The following is a 23,385-nucleotide window of genomic DNA, read 5'->3' on the forward strand; positions in this document are numbered from 1 at the left end:
ACCGTTTCAAACCTCTGACCCTGATGATGGGTGAGATGCCATCATTGTAGTTACTTCAAAGTTCTCCATAATGGTACATTCCAGGGGAGATTCTGCCAGAGTTTACAGAAAGACAAGGAGGGCACTTAACCTGCATGAGGATTTCCACACCAACCATGGACAAATCTGACAAGCATTGGAGAGGAAGGAGTTTGCCCTGTTTGCCCTCCCCATGCAATAACTCCCCTGTGCACTGTGTAAAGGGGTCAATCCAAATATTATATCGGGGCTTACTTTGGCCATTCTGAAGAATACCATATCTCACTGGACATACCAGCCTCCAGTCTTATGTCAGATCTTATTTGAGCTGGTTCAGTAGGAATTCCCAGCATAGGGAGTATCCAATCCCATCTCCTCTATATCACTGTCTTGTAAGAGACATGCAGAGGCCTGAACAAATACACCTGGGAAATCCTAATTCAAATCCTGGTCTCTTTTGGAGCTGTTCTGCCTGATACAGTGAAACTTAGCACTATTATTTTATTTTTGTCATTTTTTTCATATGACCTTTATTCCTAGTCATTGCATCTTTCAAACACACCCCCAGTCATCACTTAGCTTCTATCAGATCCCTAACCTATCATCTTGTAACAAACAGTGGTGTTCTTTCACCTGCTGTTCAATTTATTCTAACCCTACTAACGTCACCTAGCTATCACCACACAATTCACTCTGTGCTTACAGATATAACCTGCTGTCACCACACAAAGCATGCTACAAAGAAACACTTCTTTCAACAATCTCCCATTTACCAGTAATAAAAACAAAAAGCTACTGCGGATGCTGGAAATCCAAAACAAAAACAGAATTACTGGAAAAACTCAGCAAGTCTGGCAGCATCGGTGGAGAAGAAAAGAGCTGACGTTTCGAGTCCAATGACCCTTCAACAGAACTGAAGTATAGTTAGGAGAGAGGTGAAATATAAGCTGGTTTAAGGTGGGGGGGGCGGGGGGGGGGGAGAAGTTGAGGGTGGGGTGGTTGTAGGGACAAGCAAGCAGTGATAGGAGCAGATAATCAAAAGATGTCACAGACAAAAGGATCAAAGAGGTGTTGAAGGTGGTGATATTATCTAAGAAAAGTGCTAATTAAGAATGGATGGCAGGACACTCAAGTTTCAGCTCTAGTGGGGGTGGGGTGGAAAGACTGACAAGGTATTAGTTGTAGATTTAAAAATAATGGAAATAGGTGGGAAAAGAAAAATCTATATAAATTATTGGAAAAAAAAACAAAACAAAAAAACAAAAGGGAGGGGGAAGAAACGGGAACTTGTTCTCACACTGAACAATTTCTCCTTTAACTCCTCTCACTTCCTCCAAATAAAAGGTGTGGCTATGGGTACCTGCATAGGCCCCAGCTATGCCTGTCTCTTTATGGGGTATGTGGAACATTCCTTGTTCCAGTCCTACTCCGGCCCCCTCCCACAACTCTTTCTCCGGTACATCGATGATTACTTTGGTGCTGCTTCATGCTCTCGTCGGGACCTGGAAAAATTTATTAATTTTGCTTCCAATCTCCACCCCTCCATCATTTTCACATGGTCCATCTCTGACACTTCTCTTCCCTTCCTTGATCTCTCTGTCTCAATTTCTGATGATAGACTGTCCACCAATATCCATTACAAGCCTACCGACTCCCACAGCTACCTCGACTACAGCTCCTCACACCCCGCTTCCTGTAAGGACTCCATCCCATTCTCTCAGTTCCTTCGCCTCCGTCGCATCTGTTCTGATGACGCTACCTTCAAAAACAGTTCCTCTGACATGTCCTCCTTCTTCCTTAACCGAGGTTTTCCACCCACGGTCGTTGACAGGGCCCTCAACCGTGTCCGGCCCATATCCCGCGCATCCGCCCTCACGCCTTCTCCTCCCTCCCAGAAACATGATAGGATCCCCCTTGTCCTCACTTATCACCCCACCAGCCTCCGCATTCAAAGGATCATCCTCCGCCATTTCCGCCAACTCCAGCATGATGCCACCACCAAACACATCTTCCCTTCACCCCCCCTGGTGGCATTCCGTAGGGATCGTTCCCTCCGTGACACCCTGGTCCACTGCTCCATCACCCCCTACTCCTCAACCCCCACCTATGGCACCTCCCCATGCCCACGCAGAAGATGCAACACCTGCCCCTTCACTTCCTTTCTCCTCACCGTCCAAGGGCCCAAACACTCCTTTCAAGTGAAGCAGCATTTCACTTGCATTTCCCCTAACTTAGTCTACTGCATTCGTTGCTCCCAATGCGGTCTCCTCTACATTGGAGAGACCAAACGCAAACTGGGCGACCGCTTTGCAGAACACCAGCGGTCTGTCCGCAAGAAAGACCCAAACCTCCCTGTCGCTTGCCATTTTAACACTCCACCCTGCTCTCTTGCCCACACGTCTGTCCTCGGCTTGCTGCATTGTTCCAGTGAAGCCCAACGCAAACTGGAGGAACAGCACCTCATCTTCCGACTAGGCACTTTACAGCCTTCCGGGCTGAATACTGAATTCAACAACTTTAGATCTTAAACTCCCCCTCCCCCCATCCCCACCCCGTTTCTTCCCCCTCCCTTTTGTTGTTTTTTTTTCAATAATTTATATAGATTTTTCTTTTCCCACCTATTTCCATTATTTTTAAATCTACAACTAATACCTTGTCAGTCTTTCCACCCCACCCCCACTAGAGCTGTACCTTGAGTGAAAAAACAAAAACAGAATTACCTGGAAAAACTCAGCAGGTCTGGCAGCATCGGTGGAGAAGAAATCAGTTAACGTTTCGAGTCCTCATGACCCTTCGGCAGAACTGAGTATAGTTAGGAGAAAGGTGAAATAATTTAATCTCTTTTTATCTCTGTACCTTGAGTGTCCTGCCATCCATTCTTAATTAGCACTTTTCTTAGATAATATCACCACCTTCAACACCTCTTTGATCCTTTTGTCTGTGACATCTTTTGATTATCTGCTCCTATCACTGCTTGCTTGTCCCTACAACCATCCCACCCTCAACTTCTCTCCCCCCGCCCCCCCACCTTAAACCAGCTTATATTTCACCCCTCTCCTAACTATACTTCAGTTCTGTTGAAGGGTCATGTGGACTCGAAACCTTGACTCTTTTCTTCTCCACCGATGCTGCCAGACCTGCTGAGTTTTTCCAGGTAATTCTGTTTTTGTTTCCCATTTACCAGTGTTGTCCAAAGCAAATTGCTGACTCACCACAGCTGCAGCTACAGTGACACCATTTTACTCACATGCACTACTTTTAGTAGAAATGCCTGATACATAATGTGGGAAAATGTACTTCACATGTCTTTTCTGGCATGAGATTCGGGTTCTCAGGGTGATGCTCACTTTTTGTACCACCTCCAACTATGCTTTCTTGGTGAAAATGCTGGGCTCCCTTTTTTCCCAATTCATGGTAACATCAATAATCCAGGAATGTCAGAGAATCTTCCATCTCTTGTCAGCCACCCCAAAAGTTTCATAGATTCCCTACAGCAACTTCCATCAGTATATCCCTCCGCTCTCCCAACATTTAAGAGAAGCTTTCAGGCTTTAAGCTAGCTGGGGGATCCATTGCATGCTGCATCCTGTGAGGGAATGGCCTGCTGGAAGTCTGGGCTTGTCTTCTACGAAATGGTTCTTCAGAACAGTATGTTGAGGGATTAGGCTATTTTAGACCTGGTATTATGCAATGAGAAAGGGCCAATTAATAATCTAATTGCAAAGGAGTCTTTGGGGAAGAACTGATAGAATTTTACATTGGCCAGGATTTCCTGGTCGGCGAGCGAGGGGCGGGGCCCGCTCACCGACGCGTAAAATGATGCAGGATGACGTCGGAAGGAACTCCCAACGTCACCCCACCTCATTTCAATTTTCAGATCGGCGGGGGCTCAGCAGAGTCCGCTGTGCGCCCGCCAACCTGTCAATGGCCAATTGAAGCCATTGACAAAGTAGTTAAAGTAATTAATGGACCTGCCCGTCCGACCTTAAGGTTGGTGGGCAGACTCGGAGCCCTGACGGGCTTAAGAAAAAGCATGAAACCTCATCCACAGGCGGGATGAGGTTTCATGAAGGTTTTTAAATTTTTTATAAAATTGTCAATGAAAGTGATGGACATGTCCCCTCATGTGACACTGTCACATGAGTTGGGACATGTCAGGGAAATTTATTTCTTCAGTTTTTAAAATTTTTTCAGACAGGACCCGATCCCCCGAGGCAGCACTTAGCCTCAGGGAGATGACTGTGCTCTTTCGCACGCATGTGCGAAAGAGCGCACTCTCGGCTGAGGGAATAGCACTTCCTTGCGGATGTCACGCTGGGCAGGCCTTAATTGGCCTACCCACGTAAAATGGCGGTACACCCCCAATTGGGTTCGTGCCTCCACGCGCCCCTTTCTAAACTCCACCCCCCCACCCCGACGGGGGGGAAATTCTGCCCATGAAGTTTGAAAATGATGCAGTTCAATCCGAAACTCGGGTCTAAAATCTAAACAAGGTAAACTATGAAAGTATGAAGGGCAAACTGGCCATGGATGATTGGGAAACTACATTAAAAGGTACGGCAGTCGATAGGCAATGGCTGGAATTTGAAGTATTAATAGATGGATTCCAACAAATATACATTCATTCGATATATAAAAAAAACAAGAAGTGATCCAAGCGTGCCTAACAAGAAAAGTTAAAGGTTGTATTAGATCAAAGGAAGAGAATTATAAGGTTGCCAAAAAAGCAATAAGCCTGAGGATTGAGAGCATTTTAGAACTCAGCAAAGGAAGATTAAGAAACTGAAAAAGAAAGAGAAAATAGAATATGAAAGTAAACTAGCAAGAAACATAAAAACGGACTCTAAAACTTCTAAAGGTATGTACAAAGGAAAAGATTAGCAAAGATAAGTGTGGGCCTAGTATATGCAAAGACAGGAGAGTTTATAATGGGCAATTAGGAAATGTCAGAGAAATGAAACAAATACTTTGTCCAGGTCTTCACGGAGGAAGATACAAAAGACCTCCCAGAAATACTAGGGGCAGAATTTTGCCCTTGGCGTGTGGGATCGGTGGGGTTGGGCGGGTTCGGTCAGGAAGCCGACTGCCGCCGTGATCGGCAGTGCTCTGCGATTTTAGGTGGGCGGGGCAATTAAGGAGCGCCCAGCATGATATGTGAGTGGCAGCGCTGAACGCTGCCTGTGGGGGTGGGGGTGGGGAGGGGGGTGTGAGGGGTAGGAAGTGCGAGCTGGCCTAGCCCAACTTTGCACAGAGCTGCCTCAGGAAGATGAAGAATTTTTAAAAAAAAATTAAGAGCAGAAAAATGTAATGAAACGTGTCCCCTCATGTGACGCTGGTCTTTCTTTTGGTAACCTCATCCTGCTCATGGTTCAGGTTTCCAAAAAAATACAAAGGCCGCAAGGCCTTTTCGCCTGCCTGTAAACCGTTAGGTTGAACGGGCAGTGAAAAATTAAACTCAGTTGATAACTTAATGGCCTTAATAGGCCTTTTAATTGTTGGCGGGTGCACTGCCGGCTCTGGCGTGTGCCCGCTGCCCGAGCTATTGCGTGATGGTGTGTTGACGTCGGCACACTTGGCTGACATCATCGCGCGTTATTTCACGCTCGGTCGGGTCGGGCGCAAGCCCACCCGCCGAGCTAAAAATTCTGACCTAGGGAACCAAGAGACTAGCGAGAATGAAGTACTGGAAGAAATTAGTGTTTGTAAGAAAGTGGCACTGGAGAAATTAATGGAACCGAAAGCTGATAAATCCCCTGGACCTGATGACCTACATCCCAGAGAGTGTTAAAAGAGGTGGCTGTAGAGATAGTGAATACATTGGTGGTCATCTTCCAAAATTCTATAGATTCTGGAATGGCTCCTGCAGATTGGAAGGTAGTAAATGTAAGCCCACTATTTCAGAAAGGCAGGAGAGACAAAGAGGGGAACTACAGGCTTGTTAGCCTGACATGAGTGGTAGGGAAAATGCCAGAATCTATTACAAAGGATGTGATATTGGACACTTAGAAAATAATGCTAGAATTGGGCAGAGCTAGCATGGATTCATGAAAGGGAGATCATGTTTGACAAACCTATCAGAGTTTATCTGGGGTTATAACTAGCAGGATGGATAACAGGGAACCAGTGCATGTGGTGTATTTGGATTTTCGGAAGGCTTTCGATCAGGTTGCACACAAGACGTTATTAAATAAAATTAGAGTACATGGGAATGGGGGTAATACACTGGCATGGACTTTTTTATTCTTTCATGGGATGTGGGCATTGCTGGCATAGTCAGCATTTGTTGCCCATCCCTAATTGCCCTTGAACTGAGTGGCTTGTTAGGCCATTTCAGAGAACAGTTAAGAGTCAACTATATTTCTGAGTCTGGAATCACATGTAGGCCAGACCAAGCAAGGATGGCAGATTTCCTTCCCTAAAGGACATTAGTGAACCAGATGATTTTTTACAACAATCGATGATAGTTTCATGGTCACCATCACTGAAACTAACTTTCAATTCCAGATTTATTAACTGAATTTAAATTCCATCACCTACCATAGTGGGATTTGAACCAATGTCCCCAGAACATTAGCCTGGGACTCTGGATTACAAGTCCGGTGACATTACCATGATGCCACTGTCTCCCCCACCCCCAAATTGAAAATTGGTTAAAGGACAGAAAGCAAGGAGTAGAAATAAATCGGTCAGGTTGGCAGGCTATGACTAATGGGGTACCGCAAGGTTCAATGCTTGGACCCAGCTGTCTATATCAATAATTTGGATTAAGGGACCAAATGTAATATTTCCAAGTTTGTTGATGACACAAAACTAGATGGGGATGTGGGTTGTGAGGAGGATGCAAAGAGGCTTCAAGGGGGATTAGACAATTTAAATGAATGGACAAGAACATGGCAGATGGAATAGAATGTGAAAAAATGTGATGTTTTGCACTTTGGTAGGAAAAACAGAAATGCAGAGTATTTTTTAAATGGTGAGAGATTGGGAAGTGCTGACGTCCAAAGGGACCTGGGTGTCCTTGTGCATGCGTCACTGAAAACTAACATACAGGTGCAGCAAGCAATCAGGAAGGCAAATGGTATGTCTGGCTTTTGAGTACAGGAGTAAAGAGGCCTTGCTGTAATTGAGTATCGTATACTGTTTTGGTCCCCTTCCCTCAGGAAGGATATACTTGCCATACAGGGAGTGCAGTGAAGGTACACTAGACTGATTTTATGAGGAGAGATTGAGGAGACTGGGTCTGTACTCTCTAGAGTTCAGAAGAATGAGAGTTGATCTCATTGAAACATACAAAATTCTTACAGGCTTGACAGAGTAAATGGGGGTTCAGAACCAGCAGACAGTCTCAGAATAAGGGGAAGGCCATTTAGGACTGAGATGAGGAGAAAGTTTTTCATTCAAGAGGGTAGAGAACCTTTAGAATCCTCTACCCCAGAGGGCCGTGGAGGCTCAGTCATTGAGTATGTTCAAGAAAGAGATTGATAGGCTTCTGCACATCGGAGACATCAAGGGATATTGGGATAGTGCAGGAAAATGGCATGGAGGGAGAAGATCAGCCATGATCTAGCTGAATGGCAGAGCAGGCTCGAGGGACTAAATGGCCTACTCCTGCTCCTATTTCCTATGTTCCTATTTCTATGTTCTGACAATCATGTTGAAACCAGGCTCAGTGGTTACAAACAGTCAAGCCTCAACATCATTCTCACCTCTGGGTGTGCTGCCTAATTCAGGAATCACGTACACTGTCCCTGTTATCCCGTTAAGATCGGGGCCTATATAAATCCAAGTGCTTTCTTTACAGTGAGGCACAATGTTGCTGAAAGTTTTGATTGACTGAAAATTCTCAATGATGAAAAGAATAACCGATCATCATAATTAACAAGAGAATAATAAAATCACAAGAAATACTTTTCCTGCTTAATATTGTTGACTTGCAAATCAGATTTTCTTTTAAGGCGTTTCTCCATTAAACCTTTAGAATATTGAAATATATATTAATTATCAATAATTATTGCCTGATTAATATGTGAACTTCCCCAAAACACAAAATTGCAGCTATTAAGAAAAACACATTCAAGCAGGTATACATTTAAAATAAAAATCTTTCCTTTCCCACTCACCATCAAAAATTAAATAATTAGTCATTAATCTAATTTGCTGTCTGTGGGATTGTGCTGTGTACATGTTGTCTGCTACATTTGCCTACCTAATAATGGAACTGTACTTCATAAGTAATTATTCAGTTGTGAAGCAATTTGAAACATCTTAATGACAATAATAACATGCTATATAAGTGCAATTCTTGCTTTCTTCCATTGTCCATACACTCTCTAAAATATGTTTAGAACTATATTGGCACAACCTATGACCAAACAGTTATTTTGTATTAGTAATGTATTAAACTAATGTACTAGTTTGGCACAAAAGGAAAAAACTGACATTAACAGTATTGTTTGATCGTAAAATATCTGCCAACCATAACCTAATAGTTAAGAGTCCATTTTTGGTACAAAGATTGATCAATTGAATGACAAATTCTTCAGAGAGAGCATGGCTGGATCAAGAAACTGAACCAATTCAAACTGGGTTAGTTTAAAGGGATTGGGTCATACTTAGATTTGCAATGAAAGCTTGGTTCCGGCTTTTTTAAAATTAGTAACATAAAACATTCTGGACAGGAGGAGACCTTGTGCCGCCACTGAATTTAAGCCATTTCACAGATAATCTAATACATGTCTACTTTCTTGCTTTCTGCCCTTAACCATTCTTATTCCTCTTCTGTACGTACTTCTCCAGTATTTACATGAACACAGTAATTGATTTAGCAGCAATTAAGCTTGACATATAAATAAACTACACTTTGCCTTGTCCATTCCTTTCATCGTTTTGATCACGTATACTGAATGCCCCCCTTAATTTTCACAGGGAGTAATAACACTGCCCTAACCCTAACCCTAGTTGCTTTCAGCTTCAATCATTACTCAGACCCCTTATTCCTGGAATCATGCTGGCAAATCTGTATTACACCTTCTTCGGGGCCATTATATTCATTTTACAGCGAAGAACTGGACACAATGGATAGAATTTAATGCCCCCGCCCCCCGGTGGTGGGTGTGGAGGCAGGGGGTGCATGGTGTACCCGCCTCCGCCTGATTAAATCCGGTGCGACAAGGCTCATGGACAGCCTTCCCACCCACACGCTAATTGTGACCCTTAAGTGGGCAATTAATGCCCATTTAAGTGCCACACCCTATTGCTACTGGTGTTTAGCCAGTGGCAGACTGGGTGTTACCATGTGGGAAGCCCAAAAAAGCAAACCTGACTTCTGGCAGGGGATCGGGGGGTGGGGGGATGCGGTTCTACTGTTCAAAGGCACTCAGCGCCTGATCAAGGGACCTACATCGGGAAGGGGTGGTGCCCACTGTGAGCAATCCCCCTGCCCTTTCTTCCAACCCCTCTTCCCCAGCCAATGACCCCCTCCCACTGACTCCCATCCTGCCCTCACTTGTTTGTGGCCTGGGTTCCTCATCAATTTTAGGCCTCTAGTGAGTGCATTACTGGCAACAACCACCACGCCCGGTGGCACTGATGGGCAATGGAGAGCTTCCAGCCTCTGATTGGCCAGCAGCTCTCTGTGTATGGGGGGTGTGTGTGTGTGTGTGTGTATGTGTGTATGTGTGTGTGTGTGTGTGTGGAATTTCCAGGGAAGGCCTGACGCTAGCTGGTTGGGCACTTAATTCCAGCAGATCTTCCCCAAACAGCGCTCTGCTCATTCTCCAGCCGGCAGACGAGACCCCTGTCGCCAACATTAAATTCCACCCAATATTTCAGATGGGGCTTAATCATCATTTACAGAGTTATCAAGCCATCTTTGCTAGTTTTGTCAGGAGACATTGGAGTGAGTAGGTTATAGTCTGTCAATAAAATTATCACCAGCTATCTATGTATCAAGGTGTTTTCATTGAGGAGGTGATAAGGAAAAAGAATCTGGGAGCTACATGACTCTGGATCTAGCCTAATCCTTTAACTTTTTGACAATCAGGCCAATATTATATTGCAAATGTTACAGAATAAATGGTGCTTTTGATTAAAAGATTCAAATGTTGTGTTTCTGGTCACAAGAAAAGTTGCTCTTCTGAAGATGGTGGTGAGTGACCTTTTTGAACCGCTGTAGTCTGTGTGGTGAAGGTATTCTCACACTGGTATTAGGGAGTTCCAAGCTTTTGACCCAGTGAAGATGAAGGAACTGTGATTTTTTACCAATTCAGGACAGTATGTGACCTGGAGGGGAACTTGCAGGTGGCGGTGTTCCCATGAGTCTGATGATTTTGTCTTTCTAGGGAGCAGAGGCCACAAGTTTGGAAAAAGTGCTGTCAAAAGAAGTCTTGGAGAGTTACTGCAATGCATCTTGTAGATGCCACACACTGCAGAAATGGTGTGCTGGTGGAGGGAGCAATGTTTAATGTGGTGGATGGGGTAGCGATTAAGTGACTGTTTTATCCTGGGTAGGATTAAGCTTCTTGAGCCTTGTTGGACTGCACTCATCCAGACGAGTCATGAGTATTCCATAACACTCTTGACTTGTGCCTGGTAGATGGTGGAAATGCTTTGGGGAGTCACTCGCTGCAGAATTGCCAGCTTCCAAATTGATCTTGTAGCTACAGTATTAATGTGATTGATCCAGTTAAGTTTCTGTTCAATGATGACCCCCAGATGTTGATGGTGCGGAGTTGACAATGATAATGCCATTGAATGTCAAGAGGAAGTGGTTACGTTCTCTCTTTTGTTGGAGGTATTCATTGCCTGGCACTTAGTGCTTGCCACTTGTCAGCTCAATGTTGTTCAGGTCTTACTGCATGTGGGCACAGACTGCTTCATTATCTGAGGAATTGCAAATGAAATTGAACACTGTGCAAACATCAGCCAACATCCCCACTTCTAACTTGATGATGGTAGAAGGTCATTGAAGAAGCAGCTGAAGTTAGTTGGGTCTAGGACACTACCCCAAGGAACTCCTGCAGCTGTGTCCTTGGGCTGGGATGATTGACATCTTACAATCACAGCCATCTTGTTAAGTATGGTCTCAGCTAGTAGAAACAAATCTCAGCTTCTCACTGACTTCAATTTTACTAGAGTTCCTTGAGGCCAAAGTTAGTCAAATGCTGCCTTGATGTCAAGGGCAGTCACTGTGACCTCAGCTCTGGAATTCAACTCTTTTTTCCAAATTTGGACCAAGGCTGTAATGAGGTCTAGAGCTGATTAATTGTGGTGCAACCAAAACTGAGCAGTGAGCAAGTTATTGGTGAGTAAGAGACACTTGATAGCTCTAACAAAGACACATTCAATCACTTTGCTGATGATTGAGAGTATGCTGATTGGGGTGAGGGGGGAGAGGGGGGCTGGGATTAATTAGCCGGATCGGATTTGTTCTGCTTTATTTGCACAGCACATATGTGCGCAATTTTCCACATGGTTGGGTAGGTGCCAGTGTTGTAGCTGAACTGGAACAACTTGGCTAGGAGGTGATTCTTTCTGGAACGTAAGTATTCAGCATTACAGCCAGAATGTTATCATGGTCCATAGCATTAGCTATATCCAGCACACTCAGCCATTTCTTGAAATCATATGGAGTGAATCGAATTAGCTGAAGACTGTGATGATGCGGACTTAAAAGGAGGCTGAGATGGATCATCCACTTGGCACTTCTGGCTGAAGATGTCTGTGGACACTTCAGCCTTATGTCTTGCTCTCTTGTACTGGCCTCCATCATCGTTGAGGACCAACATGCTCAGAGAGTTTTCTTTTTCCATTAGCTGTTTAATTGCCCACCATCATTCATGACTGGATGTGGTAGGACTAAAGAGCTTTGACCTGATCACTTAGCCCTGTCTATAGCACACTTCTTCCACTGTTTGGCATACAAGTAGTCCTGTGTCGTAACTTCACCATATTGACACCATATTTTCAGGTATGCCTACTGCTGCACTTGGCATGCTCTCCTTCACTCCTCATTGAACCAGGGTTGATACTCTGGCTTGATGATAATGATAGAGTGAGGGATATGCTGGCCCTTGAGTTTACAGATTGTGGTGGAATACAATTCTGCTGCTGTTGATGACCCACAGCACCTCATGGAGCTGCTAGATCTGTTCTGAATCTAACTCATTTAGCACAGTGGCAGCACCACATAACACAATGGAGGGTGCCCTGAGTGTGAAGAGGAGCTTTATCTCCACAATGACTGTGCAATGGTCACACCTACCAATACAGTCGTGGGCATATAGGCATTCTTTTGTTTCTCACACAACCTGCCACAATCTCAATCTGACACCTATGTCCTTCAGGATTTGGCCAGTAGTGGTGCTATTGAGCCTCTCGGTGATGGACATCGAAGTCTCTCAGGTAGATTACATTGTGTGCCCTTCATAGCCTCCTTGCTTCCTCCAAGTGGTGTTCAACATGGAGGAGTGAGTGTGGTAGATGGTAAATCCACAGGCAGCTTCCTTGCTCATGTTTCACCTGATGCTATGAGACTTCATAGCATCCAGAGTCAATGTTGAGGACTCACAGGGTCACTCCCTCCCAATTGTACGCCCCTCTAGTGGGTTTACTCTGTTGATGGGACGGTGCATCTCCAGGGATGGTAATGGGGAAGTCTGGGACATTGGCTGTCAATTATAATTTGATGAGCACGAGTAGCTCAGGCTGTTGCTTGACTAGTCTGTGGGACAATTCACCTAATTTTGTCGCAAGTTCCTAGGAAGTTAGTGGGGATGACTTTGCAGAGTTGACTGGGCTGAGTGTGCCTTTGTCATGTCCGAAACTGATGCCAAGGTTGATGTTGAATGGTTCCTCTAGTTTTATTATTATTGTAAATTATTTTCATGATTCCATACAATTGAGTGGCTTGCTAGAATATTTCCCAGGGCAGTTAACAGTCAACTACAATGCTATGGACCTGGAGTCACATGTACACCAGCCCAGAGAAGCATGGCAGGTTATTTTCCCTGAAGGTAATTAGTAAACTCGTTGGGATTTTATGACAATCCTATAGCTTCACGACTGCCATTAGCGATAGCTATTCATTCCAGATTTATGTAATTAACTGAATTCAAATTCACAAACTGCCATGGTAGTGTCTCCAGATAATTAGCTCTGTCTTTTGGATTACTATTCCAGTGACATAACTACTCTACTGTCCTTAATCATTACAGGAACTGCTTAGGAAAATTATGTTTAGATAATATTTTTTAAATTAATGGCATAGTTAGATCAAGGTAGATGATTGGAATAAGTTTGAGGGGAGGTGATGGATTAGTGGTTTTGTCGCTGGACGAGTAATCCAGAGACCCGGGGTAATGCTCTGGGGACCCGGGTTCGAATCCAGCCACGAGTTTGAATTCAATAAAAATCTGGGACGGTTGTTAATTGTTGAAAAAACCCATCTGGTTCACTAATGTCCTTCAGGGAAGGAAATCTGTCGTCCTTACCTGGTCTGGCTTACATGTGACTCCAGACCCACAGTAATGTGGTTGTCTCTTAAAAGGCCTAGTAAGCCACTCAGTTGTAACACAACCGCTACAAAGACACAGAAAAGGAACGAAACTGGACAGACCACCCGGCATCGACCTAGGCACCGGAAACGACAACGGCAAAGTCCTCCCTATGACTAGTGCCAAAATTGCAACAGCCTAACATCCTCACGGAATCATACCTTACAGATAATGTCCCAGACTCCACCATCACCATCCTGTCCCACCAGCAGGGAAGACCCAGCAGAGGTGGCGGCACAGTGGTATACAGTCGGGAGGGAGTTTCCCTGGGAGCCCTCAACATCGACTCCGGACCCCATGAAGTCTCATGGCATCAGGTCAAACATGGGCAAGGAAACCTCCTGCTGATTACCACGTACATTTTGAACATCACTTGGAGGAAGCACTGAGGGTGGCAAGGGTGCAGAATGTACTCTGGGTGGGAGACTTCAATGTCCACCAAGAGTGGCTTGGTAGCACCAATACTGACCGAGCTGGCTGAGTCCTAAATGACATAGCTGCTAGACTGGGTTTGTGGCAGGTGGTGAGGGAACCAACAAGAGGGAAAAGCATACTTGACCTCATCCCCACCAACCTGCCTGCCACAGATACATCGGTCCATGACAGTAATTGGTAGGAGTGACCATCGCACAGTCATTGTGGAAATGAAGTCCCGCCTTCACATTGAGGATACTTTCCATCATGTTGTGTGGCACTACCACCGTGCTAAATGGGATAGTTTTCCAACAGATCTAGCAACTCAAGACTGGGCATCCAGAGGTGCTGTGGGCCATCAGCAGCAGCAGAATTGTACTCGAACACAATCTGTAACCTCATGACCCAGCATACCCCCCACTCTACCATTACCATCAAGCCAGGGGATCAACCCTGGTTCAATGAAGAGTGCAGGAGGACATGCTAGGAGCAGCACCTAAAGTGAGGTGTCAACCTGGTGAAGCTATAAACAGAAAGATAAAAACAAAAAGCTAAAAGCTACTGAGGATGCTGGAAATCCAAAACAAAATAAAAACAGAATTACCTGGAAAAACTCAGCAAGTCTGGCAGCATCGGCGGAGAAGAAATCAGTCAACGTTTCGAGCCCTCATGGCTCTTCGGCAGAACTGAAGCATAGTTTCAACAAGGGAGAAATATAAATTGGTTTAAGGTGGGTGGGGGGGAAGAGACACATTGAGGGTGTGGTGTGAGCAGATAATCAAAAGATGTCAGAGACAAAAGGGTCAAAGAGGTGTTGAAGGTGGTGGTCTTTGTCTGAGAAAAGTGCTAATTAAGAATGGAAAACAGGATATTCAAAGTACAGCTCTAGTGGGGGTGGGGTGGAAAGACTAAAGGTTTTAGTTTTAGATTTAAAAATAATGGAAATAGGTGGGGAAAGAAGAATCTATATAAATTATTAAAAAAAAAAGGCGGGTGGGGGGGGGAAAAGAAACGGGGTGGGGATGGGGGGAGGGGGAGTTTAAGATCTAAAGTTGTTGAATTCAATATTCAGCCCAGAAGGCTGTAAAGTGCCTAGTCGGAAGATGAGGTGCTGTTCCTCCAGTTTGCGTTGGGCTTCACTGGAACAATGCAGCAAGCCAAGGACAGACATGTGGGCAAGAGAACAGGGTGGAGTGTTAAAATGGCAAGCGACAGGGAGGTTTGGGTCTTTCTTGTGGACAGACCGCAGGTGTTCCGCAAAACGGTCGCCCAGTTTGCGTTTGGTCTCTCCAATGTAGAGGAGACCGCATTGGGAGCAACGAATGCAGTAGACTAAGTTAGGGGAAATGCAAGTGAAATGCTGCTTCACTTGAAAGGAGTGTTTGGGCCCTTGGACGGTGAGGAGAGAGGAAGTGAAGGCGCAGGTGTTGCATCTTCTGCGTGGGCATGGGGAGGTGCCATAAGTGGGGGTTGAGGAGTAGGGGGTGATGGAGGAGTGGACCAGGGTGTCCCGGAGGGAACGATCCCTACGGAATGCCGTCAAGGGGGGTGAAGGGAAGATGTGTTTGGTGGTGGCATCATGCTGGAGTTGGCGGAAATGGCGGAGGATGATCCTTTGAATGTGGAGGCTGGTGGGGTGATAAGTGAGGACAAGGGGGACCCTATCATGTTTCTGGGAAGGAGGAGAAGGCGTGAGGGAGGATGCGCGGGATATGGGCCGGACACGGTTGAGGGCCCTGTCAACGACCGTGGATGGAAAACCTCGGTTAAGGAAGAAGGAGGACATGTCAGAGGAGCTGTTTTTGAAGGTAGCGTCATCAGAACAGATGCGACGGAGGCGAAGGAACTGAGAGAATGGGATGGAGTCTTTACAGGAAGCGGGGTGTGAGGAGCTGTAGTCGAGGTAGCTGTGGGAGTCGGTAGGCTTGTAATGGATATTGGTGGACAGTCTATCATCAGAAATTGAGACAGAGAGGTCAAGGAAGGGAAGAGAAGTGTCAGAGATGGACCATGTGAAGATGATGGAGGGGTGGAGATTGGAAGCAAAATTAATAAATTTTTCCAGGTCCCGACGAGAGCATGAAGCAGCACCGAAGTAATCATCGAAGTACCGGAGAAAGAGTTGTGGGAGGGGGCCGGAGTAGGACTGGAACAAGGAATGTTCCACATACCCCATAAAGAGACAGGCATAGCTGGGGCCCATGCGGGCACCCACAGCCACACCTTTTATTTGGAGGAAGTGAGAGGAGTTAAAGGAGAAATTGTTCAGTGTGAGAACAAGTTCAGCCAGACGGAGGAGAGTAGTGGTGGATGGGGATTGTTGGGGCCTCTGTTCAAGGAAGAAGCTAAGGGCCCTCAGACCATCCTGGTGGGGGATGGAGGTGTAGAGGACCACTTTCATGCCAAACAGCACAAGCAGCAAGTGATAGACAGAGCTAAGACATCCCACAACCAACGGATCAGATCTAAGCTCCGCAGTCCTGCCACATTTAGTCGTGAATGGTGGTAGACAATTAAATAACTCACTGGGGGAGGTGGCTCCACAAATATCCCCATCCTCAATGATGGAGGAGCCCAGCATAGCAGTGCAAAAGATAAGACTGAAGCATTTGCAACAATCTGCAGCCAGAAGTGCTGAGTGGATGATCCATCTCAGCCTCCTCCGGAGGTCCCCAGCATCACAGATGCCTGTCTTCAGCCAATTCGATTCACTCCACGTGATATCAAGAAGCGGCTGAAGGCACTCAATACTGCATAGACAATGGGCCCTGACAATATTCCGGCAATGGTACTGAAGACTTGTGCTCCAGAACTTACCGCGACCCTAGCCAAGCTGTTCAAGTACAGCTACAACACTGGCATCTACCCAGCTATGTGGAAAATTCTCCAGGTTTGTCATGTACACAAAAAGCAGGACAAATCCAACCCGGCCAATTGCCACCCCATCAGTCTACTCTTCATCATCGGTAAAGTGATGGAAGAGGTCATCAACAGTACTACCAAGCGGCACTTGCTTAGCAATAACTTGCTCACTGGTGCCCAGTTTGTGTTCCGCCAGGGTCACTCAGCTCCTGACCTCATTACAGCCTTGGTTCAAACATGAACAAAAGAGTTGAACTCCTGAGATGAGGTGAGAGTGACTGCCCTTGACATCAAGGCAGCATTTGACTGAGTGTGGCATCAAGAAGCCCTAGCAAAACTGGAGTCAATGGGAATCAGGGGGAAAACTCTCCACTGGTTGGAGCCAAACTTAGCACAAAGGAAGATGGTTGTCATCTCAGCTCCAGGTCAGTCATCTCAGCTCCAGGACATCACCGCAAGAGTTCCTCAGGGTAGTGTCCTAGGCCCAGCCATCTTCAGCTGCTTCATCAATGACCTTCCTTCCATCATAAGGTCAGAAGTGAGGATGTTCACTGATGATTGCACGATGTTCAGCACCATTCGTGACTCCTCAGATACAGAAGCAGTCCATATCCAAATGCAGCAAGACCTGGGCAATTTCCAGGCTTGGGCTGACAAGTGGCAAGTAACATTCGCGCCATACAAGTGTCAGGCAATGACCATCTCCAACAAGAGAGGATCCAACCATTGCCCCTTGATGTTCACTGAATCCTCCACTATCAACATCCTGGGGGTTACCATTGACCAGAAACTGAACTGGGTTGGCCATATAAGTACCGTGGCTACAAGAGCAGGTCAGAAGCTAGGAAACCTGCGACGAGTAACTCACCTCCTGACTCCCCAAAGACTGTCCACCATCTACAAGACACAAGTCAGGAATGTGATGGAATACTCCCCACTGCCTGGATGAGTGCAGCTCATACAACACTGAAGAAGCTGGACACCATCCAGGACAAAGCAGTCCGCTTGATTGGCACCACATCCACAAACATTCACTCCCTCCACCACTGACGCACAGTAGCAGCAGTATGTACCATCTACAAGATGCACTGCAGGAATTCACCATGGCTTCTTAGACAGCACCTTCCAAACCCATGACCACTACCAGTTAGAAGGACAAGGACAGCAGATAGATAGGAACACCATCACCTGTAAGTTCCCCTCCAAGTCACTCACCATCAAATATATCGCCGTTCCTTTATTGTCACTGGATCAAAATCCTGGAATTCACTTCCTAACAGCACTGTGGGTGTACCTACGCCACATGGACTGCAACGGTTCAAGAAGGCAGCTCACCACCACCTTCTCAAGGGCAACTGCGGATGGGCAATAAATGCTGGCCCGGCAGCGAAGCCCACCTCCCTTGAATGCATTAAAAAAAAAGTTTACATGTCTAAAATATAGACGACAACAGATCGAAATACAGAGGAGCATGGCCATTCAGCCCATTTAGTGTATCCTTCTATAGAAACCTATGGATAATATCCAACTACCTCAAACAATTCCACAGGTTTAGCTATGGGATACATGTTAATATTTATGAAGCTATGTTTAAGAAAGAGTAACAGGGAAACAATAACAGTATTTTTGAATATCAGCAGAAAAGTGGAACACATCTTTGGCTCAATGGTAGCACTCCCACCCTGAGGCAGAAGGAGCAAGGTTCAAACTATACGAGGCAAGCCCGGCGTGTGGAGACTGGACCAGTTATGGAATTGTGGATTGTCATCCAACAGGATAATTTAATTCATGTGGGTGTAGGTGACCCACCCTTCATCTTTTGAATTGTTGGAACCAATAAAAGCCTCATACCATCCAGGGCTCATCATCCTGGTCAGGTATATGGTTGATATAAAGATGGTTACGCCCATGAAAGATTGTGGTCTGCCAGACTGTTAATCAGCCTGTTAATCTTCCCACTGTTCTCCAAGGGAAAGGAGTAAAGATATGAAAACAACAACAGCAGGTTAGTGACAGCCTAAATGGGCTGAAAGGACAGTTGGTTGAATTTTTGAAGACAGGGAAGGAAATCCATAATACAGTAAGAAATTAACAAGTAGGTGAAGGTGACATAAAGGGACAAACAGTCAGAATTTTCCCATTCCTAAAATGTCTTGTGTTCTTTTGGGTATGCCTTTATATTGTGAGAAATTATTGAGCCGTACCTTGCAAGGTTCCAATATGGTTTCTCTGCACCATAATGCTGAGCTGCAGGACAAGCTGTGGTGCACTTTTAAGGAAGGTCTCCAGCAGGCGCAGCATGTTTATGTCAGCACTCTCAAACATCATTCTCCAGTAGAAGTGTCGACGCTCATGTTCTCTGTGCCAACGGCTTTGAATTCCAAGATACATGGCTCTGAGATACCTATTTAAAACACAGAAATAATGATCAAGGTAACTTAGTGGCTGTTAATTCCACAGAATCCACTTTATTAGTGACTGTCCAGTACATAGCAGCTGATGGGGATGTGTGTTCAGCCATTGCCTAAATTCTTACACAGGGTGACTGAATAAAAGGGCTGGTTTAAATTATGAATGTAGGTAAATGTTGCAGCTTTGTTAAATTGATTCTTAAATAGGACAGTAGCCAATCCATTGCTGGACTAATTAAATATTTCAAATAAAAACAAAATTCAAAATCTAAGCCATTTAAATGAGTAATTTGAGCTTTTGATAGATGCTAATTTAAAGATGTTGATACATTTTATTATAAAGAATCTGAAGATAATCTTGCAGGTTTTAAGTTATGGTCACCCAGCCAAGATAAGGTGTCATGATTTAGGACACCTACCAGTATCTGCTGTTAGTTACACTTGCCCTTGGGCATTTATTTTTTTCAAAGTTGTTTTGTGTGGTAAGTTGCTGAACGTGCAAGGCCTAAGAAAGAAGTGTAAATTAGAGTGGGTGAATTCAATGCCAAATGTTCTACTGAAAGAAACGGAGAGGGAAAGAAAGTTTGGATTAGAGAGAGAGAGAAAAAAGATAGAGGAAATGAATGTATCTTTAAAACCTTCAACATCAAGCCAGAAGGAATGAGACTCAACACCAGTAGTAGAATTTTTTAAGCACCATGATGTTGATTCTCACTCTCTCATACACAAATTTAGGCTGCAATCACAATCAATTTTAACATCAGTATGGTTTTGTACCAACCCTAAAGCTGTGAGAGGCAAGTTTATGAATCTGTTCCTAGCAGAGAACTTCGACCATCCAGAACGCATATTGAAAAATTGTGGGAGCCTTGCTCATTATTTTCATCCATGAGGTGCATGCCCCTGATTTCCAAATATGCACATCTTCACATGCAAGATTCAGTGTGGGAACGTAAAAAATGTGCTCACAGTCAAGAGAGCTCAGGAGCACAGTGCTTCTGTTTAATATCTCAGGCTGTAAATTCAGTGTGATATTAAACAAGGCATTAAAGTTACCAAAAATGCCCTCTGAACCTTTTGGATAGTCTTTACACTTACCTGTAATTAAATAGTTATGTGCTGCGGATTCTGTCAGACATGCTATTACATTTTTAACCACTGAAATATGCACACACATGCAACCATATATACACAGAGTTCTCTCCTGGTAGTAGAAATCAAGCTTCACACAAACACTGTAAATAGGGTACTGCTTGGTTGAATTTAAACTGCAGTTAATGGCCGTAGATCAATAGCTACTCTGTAACTGCACCTTTAAGTCCCTGAAAACTAGTATCTGTCAATTTCGAGACTGGCATGATTTAGTCACCTTAACAGTTTTGTAAGCAGATGCTGAACTGTTGGTTGCTGTTTTATATAATGGTTTAAACCTGAATAAATTTATTAGATTTTTGTTTAATCTCAAATTTCAAAAAAACTGAAAAAGCCAAATAATTGTGTGTGATGAATTCTCCGAAAATAGAACAGCCAGCATAGGCTTTTAAGAATTTTCAACACTGTGCAAAGAACTCAGTGATAAGATTAAAGGGAATTTTGTGTTTTATAGGATTTTTATCCTTAGGGGTGTGATCCGTGTCCCTTTATATAATCGGTGTCAGGAATGTTATTCCTACAGCACTGCTGAATTCCATTATTAATATGAGGCCAGAGTCCAAAAAAGTGCAGGACTGAAATTCTGTATTTACTTCAATTGGATCAGTGACTTTAACCCACAATTTTGTGGGACTACAATGCCAGCTTACTGTAGGTTGGTCAGGGCTATACTACTGAGTGCAGTTAATAGAGGAAGAGCAGTTGGCTGCACTTTAGTTATGAAAACAGAGTTTTATACTTAATTGGACTTGCACATTCTCACACTCAGTTGTGCACTGTACGCTTTGCAAATTTGCCCAATAAAAAGAGGTCCCAATATGGATGCCTCAGATGAGAACAGTCGCAAAGAAATCAGCAATAGCCCGAAGAGGATGGAGAGGTCAACTCATTAATAGCTGCAAGCGACATCTGTGCCACTCTCAAACACTCTTTACTCCAGAAATGTATCATATTCTACAGATCCTCCAAAATAACTTTAAAACTTTTACAAGGACAATGTCTGCATGCATAATAACTTTAATGCAACCATTATTTTTCTGTGAAACCAAACTGCGAATTTTAAATGTTTAAATGTTTCCTTCTCCAGTGCTTCCACATGGTGACAGTATGCAACTTAATCCATGCTTCTCCTGGAACATCAGTTTTTCTGTCTTTTCCCAGCATTCAGACTGGTAAACACGCTTGCTGTCAATTAACCATTACAGCCTGATCCAGCTCCTCCTCTATTGAGCTTCTTATAACCTTGGTTCAGTCCTGCACTGTGAATGTTGATTCAGTCCTAACCTATGAACATGGAGCAGGAGTCGGCCATTTGGCCCCTCAAGCCTCCTCTGCCATTTAATAAGATCATGGCTGATCTGATAATAATCTCAAATCTGCATCCTGCATACCCGCAATAACCTGTCACCTCCTCGTTTAACAAGAATCTATCCATCTCTGCCTTAAAAATATTCAAAGACTCTGCTTTCACCATCTTTTCGGGAAGAGAGTTCCAAAGATTCACGACCCTCAGAGAAAAAATTTCGCCTTATCTCCGTTTTAAATGGGCAACCCCTTATTTTTAAACAGTGACCCGTAGTTCTAGATTCTCCCACAAGAGGCAACACCCACTTCACATTCACCCTGTCAAAACCCCTCAGGATCTTATGCGTTCCAATCAAGTTGCCTCTTACTCTTCTGAACTCCAGTGGATACAAGGCTAGCCTGTCCAACCTTTCCTCACAAGGCAACCAGCCCAATTAGGTATTAGTCTGGTAAACCTTCTCAACTGTTTCCAACACATATACATCCTTCCTTAACTAAGGTGACCAATACAATACACATTACTCCAGATGTGGTCTCACTGGTGCTCTGTATATCTGAAGCACAACCTCTCTTGTATTCAATTCCCCTTGCAATAAATGATAACATTCTGTTAGCATTCCTAATTACTTGCTGTACCAGCAAACTAGCTTTTTGCAATTCATGCACTAAGACACCCAGATCCTCCTGCATTTCAGAGCTTTAAAATCTCTCACCATTTAGATAACATGCTTCTCTTTTATTCTTCCTGCCAAAATGGACAATTCACATTTTCCCACTTTATACTCCATTTGTCAGATCTTTGCCCACTTACTTAACCTATCTATATCTTTTTGTAGCCTCCTTTTGTCCTCTTCACAATTTACTTTACTTCCTACTTGTGTGTCATCAGCAAATTTGGCAACCATCCCTTCATCTGAGTCATTTATATAAATTGTAAACAGTTGAGGTCCTGCACTGATCCCTGTGGCACACCACTCATTACATCTTGCCAACCTGAAAAAGACCCATTTATGCCTACTCTCTGCTTCCTGTTAGCCAGCCAATCTTCTATCCATGCCAATATGTTACCACCTATACCATGAACTTTTATTTTCTGCAATAACCTTTGTTGTGGCACTTTATCAAATGCTTTCTGGAAATCTAAGTACAGTACATCCACTAGTTCCCCACAGCACGTGTTACTAGGTAATAATAGGTGCTAACATTTTCCCTATGACAGATGTTAAGCTAAATGGCCTGTAGTTTTCAGCTTTCTGTCTCCCTCTCTTCTTGAATAATGGAGTTAAATTTGCTATTTTCCAATTTAATGGGACCTTCCCTGAGTCTAGGGAATTTTGGAAAATTCAAATCAATGCATCAACCATCTCACTAACCACTTCCTTTAAGACCCTAGGATGAAGTCCATCAGGACCCGAGCACTTGTCAGCCCGCAGCTATAATAATTTACTCAGTACCACTTCTCTGGTGATTGTAATTTTCCTGAGTTCCATTTTCTGATTTATAGCTGCTTCTGGGATGTTACTTGTATCCTCTACAATGAAAACTGATGCAAAATACCTGTTCAACTCATCTGCCATTTCCTTGTTTTCCATTATAAATTCTCTAGTCTCACTTTCTATAGGCCCAATGCTCAATTCGTTAACCTGTTTCTTTTTAAAATATTTATAGGA

At 44.2% G+C, this 23,385-nt stretch overlaps 1 protein-coding gene across 1 annotated transcript in view; it reads right to left on the reverse strand.

Annotated features, from left to right (window-relative positions):
• xkr7b (XK, Kell blood group complex subunit-related family, member 7b) overlaps positions 1-23,385 on the reverse strand; it is a 221,298-nt gene that overhangs the window by 17,907 nt on the left and 180,006 nt on the right. The window contains exon 3 of the mRNA XM_078555161.1: positions 19,052-19,251. Within this exon, the coding sequence (XP_078411287.1) occupies positions 19,052-19,251 (200 nt within the window). The remainder of the gene's footprint in view (positions 1-19,051; positions 19,252-23,385) is intronic.

This window comes from Cetorhinus maximus, chromosome 13 (genome assembly GCF_964194155.1).
Source record: "Cetorhinus maximus chromosome 13, sCetMax3.hap1.1, whole genome shotgun sequence".
In the NCBI taxonomy this organism is placed as follows: Eukaryota; Metazoa; Chordata; class Chondrichthyes; order Lamniformes; family Cetorhinidae; genus Cetorhinus; species Cetorhinus maximus.